Source organism: Nothobranchius furzeri, chromosome 18 (genome assembly GCF_043380555.1).
Source record: "Nothobranchius furzeri strain GRZ-AD chromosome 18, NfurGRZ-RIMD1, whole genome shotgun sequence".
NCBI lineage: Eukaryota > Metazoa > Chordata > Actinopteri > Cyprinodontiformes > Nothobranchiidae > Nothobranchius > Nothobranchius furzeri.
Genome location: NC_091758.1, coordinates 31,418,199 through 31,433,243, shown reverse-complemented (window position 1 = coordinate 31,433,243; position 15,045 = coordinate 31,418,199). Strand labels below are relative to the sequence as shown.

General features: G+C 38.9%; 3 protein-coding genes across 4 annotated transcripts; all 3 read right to left on the bottom strand.

The window, feature by feature from the left end:
• Positions 1–823: 823 nt before the first annotated feature.
• Positions 824–2,206, bottom strand: mrpl35 (mitochondrial ribosomal protein L35). Its single transcript, XM_015970076.3, has 4 exons — positions 2,114–2,206; positions 1,766–1,925; positions 1,184–1,328; positions 824–1,082 (listed from the first exon to the last, which is right to left on the bottom strand). The coding sequence occupies exons 1-4, from the start codon at positions 2,142–2,144 to the stop codon at positions 894–896; spliced, it is 525 nt and encodes a 174-aa protein (XP_015825562.1). The 5' UTR covers positions 2,145–2,206; the 3' UTR covers positions 824–893.
• A 1,846-nt stretch (positions 2,207–4,052) lies between these two features.
• si:dkey-21a6.5 (signal peptide, CUB and EGF-like domain-containing protein 1) lies at positions 4,053–8,391 on the bottom strand. Its single transcript, XM_015970070.3, has 9 exons — positions 8,242–8,391; positions 7,158–7,331; positions 6,894–7,032; positions 6,720–6,808; positions 6,558–6,621; positions 5,809–5,897; positions 5,616–5,728; positions 5,375–5,531; positions 4,053–4,627 (listed from the first exon to the last, which is right to left on the bottom strand). Exons 1-9 carry the CDS (start codon positions 8,288–8,290, stop codon positions 4,470–4,472), a joined length of 1,032 nt encoding a protein of 343 aa, XP_015825556.3. The 5' UTR covers positions 8,291–8,391; the 3' UTR covers positions 4,053–4,469.
• A 412-nt stretch (positions 8,392–8,803) lies between these two features.
• Positions 8,804–14,802, bottom strand: cfap99 (cilia and flagella associated protein 99). 2 transcript variants are annotated; one of them, XM_015970068.3, is made up of 14 exons: positions 14,672–14,802; positions 14,327–14,429; positions 14,114–14,258; positions 13,938–14,032; positions 13,751–13,857; positions 12,182–12,341; positions 12,049–12,084; positions 11,366–11,454; positions 10,232–10,436; positions 9,941–10,082; positions 9,702–9,853; positions 9,429–9,631; positions 9,164–9,353; positions 8,804–9,084 (listed from the first exon to the last, which is right to left on the bottom strand). In XM_015970068.3, exons 1-14 carry the CDS (start codon positions 14,722–14,724, stop codon positions 9,037–9,039), a joined length of 1,728 nt encoding a protein of 575 aa, XP_015825554.3. In that variant the 5' UTR covers positions 14,725–14,802; the 3' UTR covers positions 8,804–9,036. The 2 variants fall into 2 exon arrangements, with proteins under 2 accessions (XP_015825554.3, XP_015825555.3); XM_015970069.3 differs by having other exon boundaries at positions 14,327–14,423; positions 14,672–14,763.
• Between the last annotated feature and the right edge of the window lie 243 nt (positions 14,803–15,045).

Below are 15,045 nucleotides of genomic sequence, written 5' to 3'. Positions count from 1 at the left end.
CTCTCATCGTGGTGGAGGGTGACGACATCATCCCATCTTTATCTTACAGCGATTAGAAGTTAAAAACAAAAGCTTCTCAGGTACAGCTGTTGTTTACACGTCATTGGGTCTGAAGTTATAAATACACTTAATATGCACATTAAGGGTTTTCAATGGACAAATTGTGGGAGATTTTCTTGTGTTTAAAACTTAGTGGCATCAGTGTTAGTGTTTAAGGTGGTTTTCATCTAAAATTTATGCAAACAGAAAAAAATGTTGCATAAGACATAAACTTGTATTTGTGTGTAGGAAGAAAAACCTCAACGCATGATCTTACTTTGTATGAAAATGTGGTTTCTTTGATTTTGTGTGAAGCTGTTGGCCTCTTCAAATTATTTTCTTAGTTTGCTTTGGTTAACCGGAGCATTAGGAGTGATTTATTCCATGGCTGTAACATCTCTTGAGGTATATTGTGCAAATTTACGACCTTACGAAGATTCTGGCTGGCCAGAAAATCAAATTACTTTCGTTTCAACTGAATAAAACAAAAATGCAGTGAATGATGGCATCATGTATGACTCCAAAAAAGTTTAATATTTCTGTTAAATCAACTTAAGTTAATAAATATAATAAAATCTTTTTCTTGATGCTTTGTCTTTTTCCACAAAACAAAAAAGAAAACATAAATCACAAATAGAATAACAGACAAACTGAAGTGACACCACCAACACCAGCAAGCTCTGATGATGGCTAAAGTCGCTAGCAGAAACATGTCAAATTCAAGATACATAACTCTTTTTACTGCACTGTGTAAAATAAAAAATTAAGAAATGGAAATCAAAAACATGTTTTGACAGAATGTTTTATTCCATTTTTACACAATATTCCGTCAAACGTTGAAAAGAACGAGTAAATTACACCTTCAGATTAACCCGATCGTGGTACCTGAGGTACGGATCATTAAGGTACCAGTTTCTCCTTTTCCAAAAGGAAGTTGTCATTTTATCCAGGAGTTTACTCTGTGTTTTGTTACAAAATACTATTTCTCTCAAGCGCTTTCGTCTGGCAGGCATCTTCTTCCAGAGCTTTTTCTTGTATCCAGCCTGTTCACAAAAACGAAAATAATAAAAACCTGTTTAGGGAAGTTTTTTTTTTGTCTAAATGTATTAAATGAAACTATAAACCGGTAAAAATAAATGCACACCTTGCGTCTGATCCAAAGACCACAGTGCAGCCTCATGAATCTGTCGGTCACTGATTTGACAGTCTTCCTCTTTCCTTTTTTTAAACTCCAGTATGTCAGACTTCTGCATGGCTGCAGAGACAGGCTGGGAACAAGTGCTGACACACTGCAACACCACAGAAAAGCAAATGTTATTTAAGCATCTCTAATTGAATCATAAATATTTGAGACAACTACAGGTGATATTAATCATTAGTATTTTTAAAAGGCTTTGGCGCTTTTCAATCCTGGTCCTTCAGCGTTCTTAACCACAACCCTGATACAATCAATTAGCCTTTTCAGCATGTCCTGAATTTCTACAGAAACTCGAGCCTGGTCTGTCGGTGCAAGAAAACAGAGAAAACATGCAGGTGGTGGCCCTCGAGGGCCAAAACTTAATTAGCTTGGATTAATTTAAACTTTAAACTAGTCAGACTAAATCATTATTAGGAATAAAAACTACTTGTTTTCAGTACCTGACAACATTTAAGAGTGTGTATCATACTATATTTATCATATATCCCACCATGTGTCCAAATACACTTTAAAACTTGTGGTCGTTACCGCTGCAGGATGTTGCACCGGGGTGTCTGGCACAAGGAAGCCCGAAGAGGAGCGCTGATAGCGCCTGAAGCTGTACTAAAGGTAGACGGAGCCTGGGTGAGGCTGAAAGGGTTAGAGATGTACGAAGTCCTGGCGCATAAAGACAGCGGCCTCAGCAGTCCTGTCGGACACAAGGACACGAGCCATTAGCAACAGAAAAACGTCATTTAGCTTAGCGTTGCGACTTAGCTTATGCTCCTAGATTAGCATGTTTATTATTACTTAGGTTTTGTCAGTATCTAGGAAAATTTAATGTACTTTCAGCTTTTACACAAACGCGTGAACGTCGATAACATTCTGTTTACACACCCGATAACCTTCTTGCCAGAGCAGCCGCCATGATTTTCTGTGTGAGGAAGTACGGAGTCCTGTTTGGACCAAAAGTTGATTTGCTTCCAGCAGTACACTGTTTATTAGCACCACCTAGCGGATAAATGCAGAAACTGTAGGTCGGTTTTCTCAGTGAAATCATCAAATAAATGAAACGGAGCATCTAACTAAGTTTTAGGGTAAAATCTATAAAATACAAAATATAAAAGGAAGCAATGAATTGCTGATTATAAAGAGATATTATAGAGAAGGTAGTTGATATTCAACATTGTGTTTTATAACATCACAGTTTGGTATGGAAGCTGCTCTGCCAGCAGCCGTAAATCACTACAGAGGGTGGTGAAAGCAGCAGAGCACATCACTGGCACAAGGCTTCCTGCCATTCAGGACTTTTATCTCCAGCGATGCCTCCGGAAAGCTCACAGCGCCATCATCAAGGACCACAGCCACCCAGTGCATCAGCTGTTCTCCTCGTTACCATCTGGCAGGCGTTACAGGAGTCTGCCTGCTCGGACTACGAGACTTAAAAACAGTTTCTACGACCAAGCCATACGACACCTCAACCATTACACTTAAACACACACTTAAACACACACAACACAGGATACAGATGTTACCCTGCAGCTCCACAAGTAAAATTTAATCTGCACTGGTTACTTCATTTTAATGTTACTACTCACTTTTTTTAGATATATTTATATTTAGTCATCTATACTTACTTATCTATTTAGTAAGCTTTTATTTTTAGGATGACTCTATAATATTTTGCTTTTACTGTATTATACCTTCTTCTTTTTCTATTGTATTATGCTGCTGAGAGACCGCTGCTCGTCAAACACATTTCATTGCAATGTTGACCCTGTGCTAACTTGCATATGACAAATAAAACTAAAACTAAAACTAAAAAAAAACTAAAACTAAAAACTATAGTTAAAACAGCAGGGATATCGTTTACAGAGTTTGACTTGTGATAACTTATTAATTATTTAATTTAAAAAGGCACATTTTAAAGATTAACCCTTTGGTGCATAATGGTCACTACAGTGGACAGGTACTCAAAATTGTTATTTATTTATTTTTGCTATTAAGCACAGCTGTTGAAGACTTTATTGCATGTGAGCCCCTCCATTTGTGCTTCAGCAAGTCAAGCCAACACATTTCATGTTCAGAACGCACACTGTCCCCTGAGTTGGACATGTAATAAACTATTTGTAAATTAACAAAATTTTACAAAAGATATTTGTTGAAATTTGTTTCATTCACACCTAAATATGAATGAAAAAAATTGTTTAAAAAATCGTGGTTGAAGATTTCATTATTCATGCATCAAAGGGTTAAGATCTCAAGATCTGAAGAAGCTTGTATCATCCACCAGAAAATTGTCTTGCATTCCAGTGTGTAATTTTTTGTGCACAAAGGTCACAGAGCACAAGAAAAATCTGTCTTTCTTTTTGTTGGTACACCCTGCAAACATGTCTATCTGATCTTGAGCTATGCTATTTGTCACAGCCTCCTGTTGGACATGACGGTTTAAATAGTAGAAAATCACCATCGCTGGGGATGAAAAACAAATCTTCTTGTTTTTAACATCTTTATATTTTTCTTTAAAAAATACTTCAGCAAAAAGTTTACTTTTACAAATAAAGAAATACCACTAAAACACATATGAATAATTCGTGTTATTTTTGACATAATTTTTTTTCTTTAAATAATAAAATATCAGATCTGGAGGCTTTTAATGAAAACTATTTCTTAATCTAATTTCTAATCTTAATCCTAAATGTCATAAAATATCATATTTTTATGACAATATCATGTCATAAAAAGTGTCAAACTCTAAAAGTAAAGTGCATATATGTTAGTAAAAACACATTTGAATGTTTTTTTAAGTTTAATAAGTAACACAGAATCTTTAATCTCAATAGAAAAGTTAGAAACCCAAACTTTTTCCTTTATTTTCTTGTAAAACACACAAATTTTACATTTAAAAAACAGTTGAACAGCTCAGAAAACCGCAGCTTTCAATGATGAAATAGTAAAAACACAAGCCTCTGTTTACACTTCTGTCACAGAACAACCGATACACACTTGAATACAAAATAAAATTAATGTAATTGAATATATTTTTTAATAATATACAAAGGAAATTACACAATAAAAAGTGCTTTTCACGTGGGGACAAAATTCCATGGCCTTTATTCTCTAAATATCCAATAAACTGCTTGTTTATCCCTAACATAATAATTAAATTCTGGCAATAGCTTTGTCCAAATGCACCTCGTTAAAACGTAGGTGGAATGTGAAGCTTTTCTCAGATCTGTTGTGTTTTAGTGTTTCACCAGCCAGCGTAAACAGGCTCCGTGTCACAGGGAAGCCCGTAGTATCGACCCTGGGGTCGCTCCTTGTGTAGCAGAGGGGCTCGGGCAACCGTCAGCTCTCCATCTGCCTCTCTCCGTCGACGAAGAATCAATAAAATGATGAAGAGTAAAGCAACTGGAGATAAGAAACAGGAAAGCGGGGCAGGATGTGACTGAAAAAGGACCTTTGACAAAGGATGAATTATTGTGTGGGCATGATTCTTATTATCATTTCATTATGTTGTCTTGCAGCAGCTGATGTCTAAAACACCAACTCCCACTGTTTCCTGCCAGATTACCTTAAAGTAACACAAAACAGTTGTTTAAACTTTAAGGCTAGAGCTTTAACATTGACTTTAGTGATTGTGAGGTTAGAAATTTGACCAGTTTTATATTCGACACCACTCTGCAGCCCTCTACTGGCCAGATACTGCACTTAACAGTTTTGTGGAGGGGGTAGGCATTATAGGGGGTGCTCTAATACATGTGTTACGGCTATTTTCTGCGCAGTTAGCTTTTTCAGGTTACTGATAGTCAATAAAAAGCACAAGGAGAAGAAAAAGAAGAAGTTTGCTTTACTGTTGGCATCATGGCAGAGCCTGGAGGTAAAAGTAAGAGAGTAATGCTAACAGCCATAATGCATGTATAAGAGCACCCCCTAGAACACCTACCCCCCTCCACAAAACTGTTAAGTGCAGTTTCTGGCCAGTAGATGGCTGTGGTGTTGTGGTGGTGGGGTCATGAAACTGGTCAAGTTTCTAACCCAACATTAAATGAGATCAATGTTAAATCTCTAGCTTGAAGGTTAAAAAACTATTTAGTGTTATACAAGCATGAACCCAAATTTAGACATAATTTCCTTTTTTAATCTTTCAGTTCTCACCTCCTCCTCCGATAACTAGCAGAGCAATAGTAACAGGTGCCAGTTCACAGCTCTCCCCTGCTTTGCGGAAGAACGTCTCCATGCAGTAGCCTGGAGCTGTGCTCCCCTTGGGGCAGAAAGCATCATTCGGACACAGGATGGGGTTCACATCAGGGCTCTGAGAGACAAAAGTTCTCCATCACTACAACATAACCCCAGTGAATGCATTTATATTAGCGCGTGGAGGGTGTGCAGCACTCACAGGGCAGTAGTGGTTTTCTGGACAGATGTCACAGCTTTCTTGGCCCCAGAGAATCTGGTAGAAGCCGCTGTTGCAGATCTGGCACAATGTCTGACGGGGAGTTTTGTGCATGCCTGTTTACATCAAGTGTAATTGAAATCCTCTGCACCCTTGAAATATTTACAAAAATGAACGCAGGCATCAAGTGAAGTACCTGGTCGACATGGTGTGCAGGCTTTAGCTGCAGTCTGCAGAGCTTCTGCTCCTGCAGGGCAGAGCTGGCACTGTGTGCAACTAGAGGAGCTGATGGAAATAAAAACGTGTTAATAGTCATTAAATTTTAATTATTATTACTGCAGCGATAAAATAGAAAAAATGAAGATTGATGTTACTGATGTCAGGTCTGGGCTTTAGAATTAAAATAACTAAAAAAAATTAACATATAATCAGATGATAGTTTAAAAGTTAAGGAAATGTTTTTAGATTAGGCTGTTGCATTTCTGTCTTACTTTCTTAAAATTATTTTATTTAAATAAACCTAATGTATAGAATATATGGTTTATTCAAACTAGTGTGGAAAGCATGTTTCTGAAAGTTGAAGCAACGTTACCTCAAATAATGTTTTAATAGATTTCTGTCCTACATTACCAAACCAGTCTCACAACTAGTCACACAAAACACAGAGAGCTTTTACAATTTAAATGCCTTCAGTTGCTCAAAGCCCCAGCTGTGCAGCTGGCTGTGTGTGGCTTTTTTAGTGTGTGTTGCCGTGTGTGTTTATTTGCGGTGGCAAACATGAGATGAATCATGTGATGCTCAATTTTGGTGGTTAGATAAGTTATTTTTCCAAACACACACACACCCTACACAGACAAAAATAAGTCTGTTTTTTCAAGATCCAAGTTTCAGGAAAACAACAAATAATAAAACAAGCAGAATCTGTTAGAAATCTGAAAAGCTCACTTGCAGAAATTTCCCAGTGCACATGGCAAACAGGAAGTAGAGCTCTGCTTTGCTGCAAAGAAACCTGAGAACAGCAAACAGAAAAAAAAGTTCAACAGGCATCAAACTGTTCAAATTACATTTAAAACTGTGGCTTTGCTCAAATGTAATGGTGTTACACACCTGGTGAACAACTGGTGCAACTTTCTCCACCTGTGTTGTTGTTGAAGGATCCAGCAGGGCAGGGATGACATAACGGACTTCCGGTAAAACTGCAAACACAAAAAAAGGACAATCAAGAATCTAGCAGCGCTAAAAGTCAACATTTAAACCTGTTGACACAATCTGTGTCTTTACTTGGTGTAGAAGCCCCGACTGCAGGGCAGGCACTCCTGCTGTCCTGAGAGTGACTGATAAAAGCCTTTTTTGCAAGGCAGACAAGCTCCAGGAAATATACAGAGCCCGGGATCAGAACAGCACGTGCACAGCAGCGTGTCTGGTGAGGGATAGAGAACAGTTTTTAATAACTACTGTGTTAAATACTCATTTCTGATTCAAACAATCTTAGAAGTTACTAATAAAATGTGAGGATTTAGGGTTTAAATACACTGACTGACTCACTGTTGTCGTATTGTGAGCCTGGTGCACAGGACTCACAAGTGGAAACGTTAAACTCGTTGCAGCCTAGGGTTGTGCTGCTGAGAATCACGGGTGTTGGAGTCAGACCGGTGGTGCTCTGAAGGAGGGTGGTGTTCATCACAGCAGGAGTGGGAGTGGTCTGACTCAGCACCATGCCTGCAAGAGGAAACACTCAGGTCATCTTCACACAAACAACTGTCCAAAATAATCCCCAAACACTCACAAACCTTTGAGTTTTGAAACAAACACACACACAACAAAAGCACAAAGACAGTTTTGGACCGATCTCTGCTCTGTTGCAAAACAACATCTGAACTTTGGAGTTTCTTTTTGGTCTAATCTTAAATCATTAATGCAGCAATGGACACACACACACAAAAAAGCAAAGATGCTGTCTCAGATCCCTTGTGAGTGAATTTTTAATTAAATCCCATTATTTATAGGAAAAACTGCATCATAGTGCAAAATAAAAGCATGATTGAGTCATCCTGCACTGCTTCAGCATCATACTGCAAAAACAAATAGCAGGCAACACGTATAAACACAAAACAGAGCCCATATTGTGGAGTTAATCACATAAGCCATGTGCTCAAGTGCTTTCTCAAATAGAAGCCACCATCCTCGCAAAATTGAATTATTTAGAGAGAGGGAGGGGGTCATGTGATGTCTCTGCTCTGTTGGGCTGGAAACGTTTCTCTTCCAAAATGTCAGAGGTGCAAAAAATGGCTGAAAGTAGAATAAAAAACTAAATCTAATAGCAATTAATGCATATATCATAGCAAAACTAGCAGATTTAATCAAAATCACAAACTATTGCACATTCAGATGGCATATAAATCGAAGAATTAGATGTTGTGTGTGTTTAAATTTGGTTTTGCATCTTCTCCTGCTGAAATCTGCCCACAAAAAGTCTGTTTAAATACAGAAAAACATCTTTAATTAATATTTTCAGCAACAAACACTGATTATTAGTTTGTCTAATCAAGATGGAAGAGTGACTTTAGGATGCTTTACCTAATCAAATGTTTATGAGTCTCAAAATGTCTCTTTAAGGGACAAAACTCACCGATAAAACAAACGGCAGCAGTGGCAGGAAAAAGTCCCCAGCGGTCCATCCTCCAGATCAGTGATCTCTTCCACCCGGCAGTGATCGTCTACAGCATCTCATCCCTGACAAGTGGCCAAGTGTTTCTGCACAGCAGCTTGCAGGAGAATCGGTCTTCACATCGGTGTCATATGACACAAAAATCATGTGATTTTACTTTGGAGGCTAAAAAAGCTGAAGTGAAAAGGGCTGGATTCAGACCAGAGCTCCTGCTGTTACACTCAGCGACCAGCAGGGTCACCACTGCTGCAGGTATGGAAGATTATGCCTTTATCATCAACCTCGTGCAACTAATCTAATCCACAGATGTCAACACAGAAATGTAAGACATTTGCAAAGCTTGTGGGGGAAAGCAGAGACTAATTATTCACGTGTTTGTTACATATTTATTAATTATAAACCCTTTTTACGCTTTCATGTTTGTATTATTTCCAACCGCTCTGTGTGATGCTGCGTGTTATTCGGTTAAAAGATGTTTTTGTTGAGGGGGAACAATTCCTCTGGTGTCATGAAATAAAACAACTTCCTGTTTCACCTTTTCTTTTATTTTGAGGAAATGAAAAGAACAAAAGCCTCAAACCAGGACTAACAATCATATTTGTTTATTCTTTGAATAAACTAGATTGACTCATTCTCAATCCAACGTGTCCACTTCAAGAACAATACAAAGAAAATTATTCAAAATGTCATCAGTGAGTGCAGTGTTTGCTTTTCAGCTGATCGGTTTTAGAAATCCTAAAATTCCTGAAGGTAGAGCTACATTTGCTGGTTAATTTCCTCCCAGTTCTTCCTGTTTGAAGTTTGCTGGAGAAAAACGTCAAAAGAACAGACAATTAAAGAAAGTATTTGAACAAAAATAGCCCTAATTTGTGTTAAAACTAACCCGGCCGTGTGTTTCTGTTTGTGCTGCTGCTGGAGTCCCTGTCTGGGGTTTGGTTTTGGACTTCTCCAGTAACTTCAGCTGTCTGCGCTGCTGCTTTTGCTCCTCCAGCTTCTTCTTCAGAGCTAAAACGGTTTCATCCTGATCCACCAGCTGCTTTAGGAATTCCTGCTTGGCCCTCTTCTCCTCTTTCCTGCACGACATCACCATTAAAAACATGTAAAGTCATAATTTAGTATTATTGATGCATCATTTGGAGTCAGCTGACCTGTTGGCTGCTGCTTGTGCCAGGGTTCTGTTGTGGAGGCTGATGGTTTCTAACTTTTCCTGCATGTCCTGCTTCTTTTTCTTGTTCTCCTGCAGGATTTGGGAGTGTCTCTCCTCCAGCTCCTGTTGCTGGGACTGCTTCAGAAAGGCCAGGCGCTGCTTCAGCTCAGCCAGCGACATCTCCCCCATCTGATGGCCTGCAGTCTGACACAATGGAGGGATGAGTTATCCAAGACAGAAATGGGTGAGAAGTCCTCCCTTTTCCACCACTTACCTCTGTGTCATCAAAGCGGCTGGTTTTATCGCGCTGCAGGGATTCCACAGCGTGGATCTCACTGATTTTTTTGACATTTTCACACAGCCGAACCTGTTCTTCTTCGAGTGCTTGTCGGAGGAGCTCTTGATTGTGCTCAGACACCTCTTTAACTGAAAAAGTGAAACAAAGTGGGTCATAACTAAATGAAAATCTGTGTAAATCCTACTTCCTGTTAACTGTGAAATAACGAGGCATACCTATGTTTTGCTTTAATTTCTGTAATTTCTCTTTAGCTGCTTTTGGATTCTTGTGGCCCTTTGCAACCTGCTGCACCAAGTCTCTCAGCTCTTTTTCCTCCTGCATCCGTTTCTCTGCATATTTCTGCATCAGCTGAAAGGTCTAGAAAATCAACCATAAAACTCTTCTTTTCATGCAAGTTTGCGAATCCTTCTTAAAGAAACAGAAGTTGGTGTGTAATTAATTCTCCTTGTGGTATAAGCGCGGTGTAATCCTACGTAAATCTATTCATCACAGTGATTTTTACCCACCTCCTCCTTCTTCAACTGTGCAGCCTTCTGGTTGTTTTCTGCCACTTGCTTACGAACCAGAGCTACGTTCTCTTCACTGATGCGTGTCTCCAGATGTTTTTGTTTCATCCTTGGTAACTTTTCCTGAAGGTCCTTTTCACGCATCTCCTGCTGCCACTGCAGGAAGCTGGAAGAGTCTCGCGCTCCTTGCACCAGCTGCTCTATTCTGTGTTGTGACACAACAACGTTTAGCTATGAACGCCCTGAAATAGGTCTGGAAGTAGAAGTTAGAGATGCTGTACGGTACTGTAATGAGTTAAATTAATTAATTAATAAGCCATAAGACATAGGATTCCATAGGAAATATGAAATCAACCTTATGGATCTGTGGGCACTGTTTAACCAGAAGATTGGAACTTTTTATTGCAGGGATTAGGTAACAACCTCGTATTAACTCAGAGACAACAGAAGAGTCAGGTTTAAAGGTTTAAAGATTTATTACTAAACAACTTAAAACTAGACTAACTTTAACACTAAATGTATGGTGTAAGCAGCAGTTGGAACAGCAACAGGTTTTATCCAGCTTGTCGTTGGTTCTTTTGGCTGAAGAGGAAAGTTACGGATTGGCCACTCCGACAACTTCTCTAGAAAGCTTTGAACTGGCGTTAGAGATGACGTGGGCATAGTTTTATACTTCGGATGTTTTGGTTTATGGTCGAATGAAAAGATGACAGATTTACCAAACACCACCAAAACCACGCCTCCGTCAGATCCGGCAGATTCTGATTGGATCAGTAAAGCAATGTGTCGTCTCTTAACTCTACGTGAGATCAGTCCTAGTGGAAACATTTAAAGTCGTATTACTGATTATATTCTATAGGATTATAATAAAGTAATTAATATTTAGATTTCACAGACTGGTCACATCTTATTATTGACTAACACTTTGTTTGATTAGCTTGATTAAAAATAGAGTTCTTTGATTTATTAAAAGGAGAGAGTCCTTTTTTCATTCTTCTGTTGAACTGGAAAGAAGCAGTTTATAATCAAATGCATGAGACCTTGAGGCCATATCTCATGCAGACTAGTTCTGTGTCAGAGGAGAGGGGGAAATGACTTTTGGTGGAAAACAGTCATTTCATTCCGTTACAGTACCTCTGCTGCTCTTCTTCCACCAGGCGATGGTAAAGCACTTCCTGTCTTAAAATGGCTGCATTATTTAACTTGACAGAAGAGATTTTAGCCTGCAAGAGTAAAAAAAAAAAACTAAAACATGCAGATTTGCAGAAGATCACATGAATAAAATTTCTGCTTAAGCTTGGATTTAAAGTTTTTTTTATTCACTAAGTTAAAATAAGTCAGCAGCTAGACCAAACACAATAAAAAGATTAAGGATCATTTGATTTACTTTTCCCAAAATTGTGAAAAAAAAAAAACAATTTAAAGAGGAGCACGTGATAAACAGATTAGTTTTTGTCTTCATCACAGACCGTGGACTTTAATGAGTGAAATTATTTTTTGCAGTAGAAAGGCCAGGAGGAAAAATCTTAATGTGTGCAGACTTGCACATCTAAACTTTATTTGACCATAAAAAGGTTTGATTGGACAATAAACTGATTTGGAAATCAGAACATGGAGTTCAACCTAAATAACTGAAGCTTTTCCTCAATTTCTGGTTTCATTTCATTTCTGGTGGTTATATTCTGTCTCTGCAGCAGCTGACTCTGCTTACTTGATCTTATCTTAATTTGTATGTCTTTCAGCATCTTTAGACAACGTTTTCTCTTAAAATGTCAAAAACCTTTCTCAGAAAATTAAAGCAAAAGCTGAGGTCCTACCTCAGCTTTGTTAGCGCTGTTAAAGCCTTTTGGTACCTATGAAACCAAAAAGGAAAACATCATTGGACTTATATTAAATGAAAGTGGGATAAAGTGTATTAGAGAAACAAGAGTAACTAGAATGGAGCCTGACTGCTTTGCGTTTTTCTTCATGAGGAATCATCTCTGGCACAGGTCGAGCTTTCGGATTGGTGAGGTTGAACTCCTGAGGCTGGGTGGTTTTAACATGAGCTTTTTGGACCTGACTTTCCTCAAACAGCTGATCCATAAGGGAACTGATCTCAGGGCGCCATCTAAAGGACACAGAGATGTGACCAAGTCACTGCTTTGCAAGTCACAAGTGAGTCACAAGTCTTTCCAGTCAAGTCTCGAGTCAAGTCCAAGTCAAAGACAACCAAGTCCAAGTCGAGTCTAAAGTCAATGATGTGGAAGTCCAAATCCTTAACTTTGAATTTTCAGGTCATAATCAAGTCATCTGTCCAACTTCAATTTAATGACAATGATAATAAATAAATTCCAGAATTAAAGTTTCTTAAAGCTTCATTTATTTGCTCAAACAAGCAGAATGTCATGGTCTGCGTCCTGGGTCCCCCTCGTGTTCTCCAGCCCCCCCTCTAGGTTCCCCTTATGTGCCTCCTTGTGTTCCCCAGCCCTCTCCAGGATCTCCCCTTAGGTTTCTGTTCCCCTTTAAGTCTCCTACCCCTCCAGGTGTCCCTCTAGGATCCCCCTCATGTGTACCTAAGTTTCCTGTGCCCCTGCTTGTCTCCAGCTCCCACCAGGTTTCCCAGGTTCACTTATTCTTTAGTTTTCTTTGTATTTATATTATCTAGCTAATTTTTCCCTGTAGTTTCATAGGTTCAGGTTTTCTTCTAGGTTCCTTCCTTGGTCCCCACCGGTTTATTAGTTCTCCTTTCCTCCTTAGATTATTAGTTATTTGTCTTGTTCTTCTAGTCTTTAGGTTTGGTTATTATTCATAGGTCATGTTTTATTTCCCCTCCTCAGCTTAGATTCTTCTCCCTGATTAGTAAATTGATTTCACCAGGTTTCTCTCTCCCCACGCACCTGCAGCTCATCTCCCAGTCATTCCTGCACCTGTGTATAAAACCCTGTCTGCATTGTCCTTGTCAGTGATGTTTGTTCCCTCCCCTCCCCTCCCCTCCCCTCCCCTCCCCTCCCCTCCCCTCCCCTCCCCTCCCCTCCCCCTCTCTCAGGTCTCTAGGTTTCTGGCTTTGTGCCCTCTTAGGTTCTAGGTTTTTTGGCTAAATCATTCTTAATAAAGAATGTTTTCTTTTACATCCTCTGCTGCTTCGTGCCGTTCTGAGTATCTGCACATTGGGTCCAACTCCTCCAACCCACAACGTGACACAGAAAGTGTAACTGAAATGATTATAAACAAAGTGCTGCTGCATTCAGCAGTGCAAAATCGAAGAATGATTTATGATTTTTGTCCATGTCGGGCCACGTTTGTGCTAAAATATGATGCAAGTCGATTCAAGTCGCAAGTCATTGGCATTCAAGTCCGAGACAAGTCATAAGTCTTTATAGATTTTATCAAGTCAAGTCAAAAGTCATTAAAATAATGACTCGAGTCTGACTCAAGTTCACACCTCTGCAGAGACACACACACACACACACGCAATTTATTTAACTTTTTAAACAATTTTCTACAAATATGCTCAATTAATGACTGCTTTTTTTTTACCTGAGAAGAGGAACGATCCATTCCTTTTCCACAAAATCAACATCATAGATGCCGTTCCACTCCTCTTGTATCCATGGGGTGAGGTGTGAGAAGAAAAAATTCACGAACTAACAAAAGAAACATTGTTATATGGAGTAAGAGAGCCTTTGATTGCCATTTATTCCTACTGATGCGTTCACAAACTTACAAAGTGCATCTTGTTGATGCCCAGAGATTTAATTATGTTGCTGAAATTTTGAACTCCAAGATCATCAAGAGCAAACATGGTGAGGTAGCAGATGACTGAGGAGAGCCAGAGGTGATTGAGTATTAATCTCACTATAAATAAGCATCAGGAATATAAAAGCTGAAATTGTTTCTTACCAACAAACTGGCTGTGATCACCTTTAGACACCCACTTCTTATTCAGGCCATAAAACATATTGACCACAGCATCCAGCAGCTTTTTATACTGAACACACCCAGAAACAACATCAAGGATGAATTTCCTCTCTGGAGCATCTTTATTCTGTAACACATATGACATGTTTTATTAAAGATTCACCATCAAATGACCCGTAAGCTTTGTCTACTCACCTGCAGATCCTTTGAAGCATCTTCCACAAAGTTATCCAGACAGCACTCGTCAGCTCTGAGCTTCCTTAGCAGCTCACATGCTTCCTTCACGTATGACCTGTAACTACGTGACACTTTAACTCAACTCAGAAGTTAGCAGGAACTCAGTTATATATATATATATAAGACGATTTTTCCCCATCCTGTGTCAGTTTCAATCGTTGCCTAGCAACATTACAGGTGTAAACAGATCAATCTCCAGCTTTAGAATGAGATCACGTACAAGATTTACAACATTCATTTGAGCTACTGAGATTTCTTTAATTCTAAAGGATGTTTGACGGTTAGTTTAGAGCCTTTTCTCACTTTAATCCACGCAGATTACCACAGCGTTGTCCTGATCCTTTGTGGGCCGCCATAACAATATTAATGACGTAGATGACCTGACGTCTGCGCGAGCCGGGTGTTGCTTTCAAGTGCTGTGGGAAATGTTACAGGCGTGAATGAAATTATTCAGCTGACGTAACACAAAAGCAGATAAACTAAAAGATAATATTCACTAAATTATTTCGGTTATTTTTTTTATTAACAATTGATTCGGCCTGTAAGCATAATCACTTCTTTGGCAGTGTGTTGTTAAAATATTTTTTTTATCAAGGACACAAAAACATGTGATTAAAAATATTAAACCTTAAAGTACGAGCTAAATTGATTTGCATGAGTTATGTCATCATCAAGAA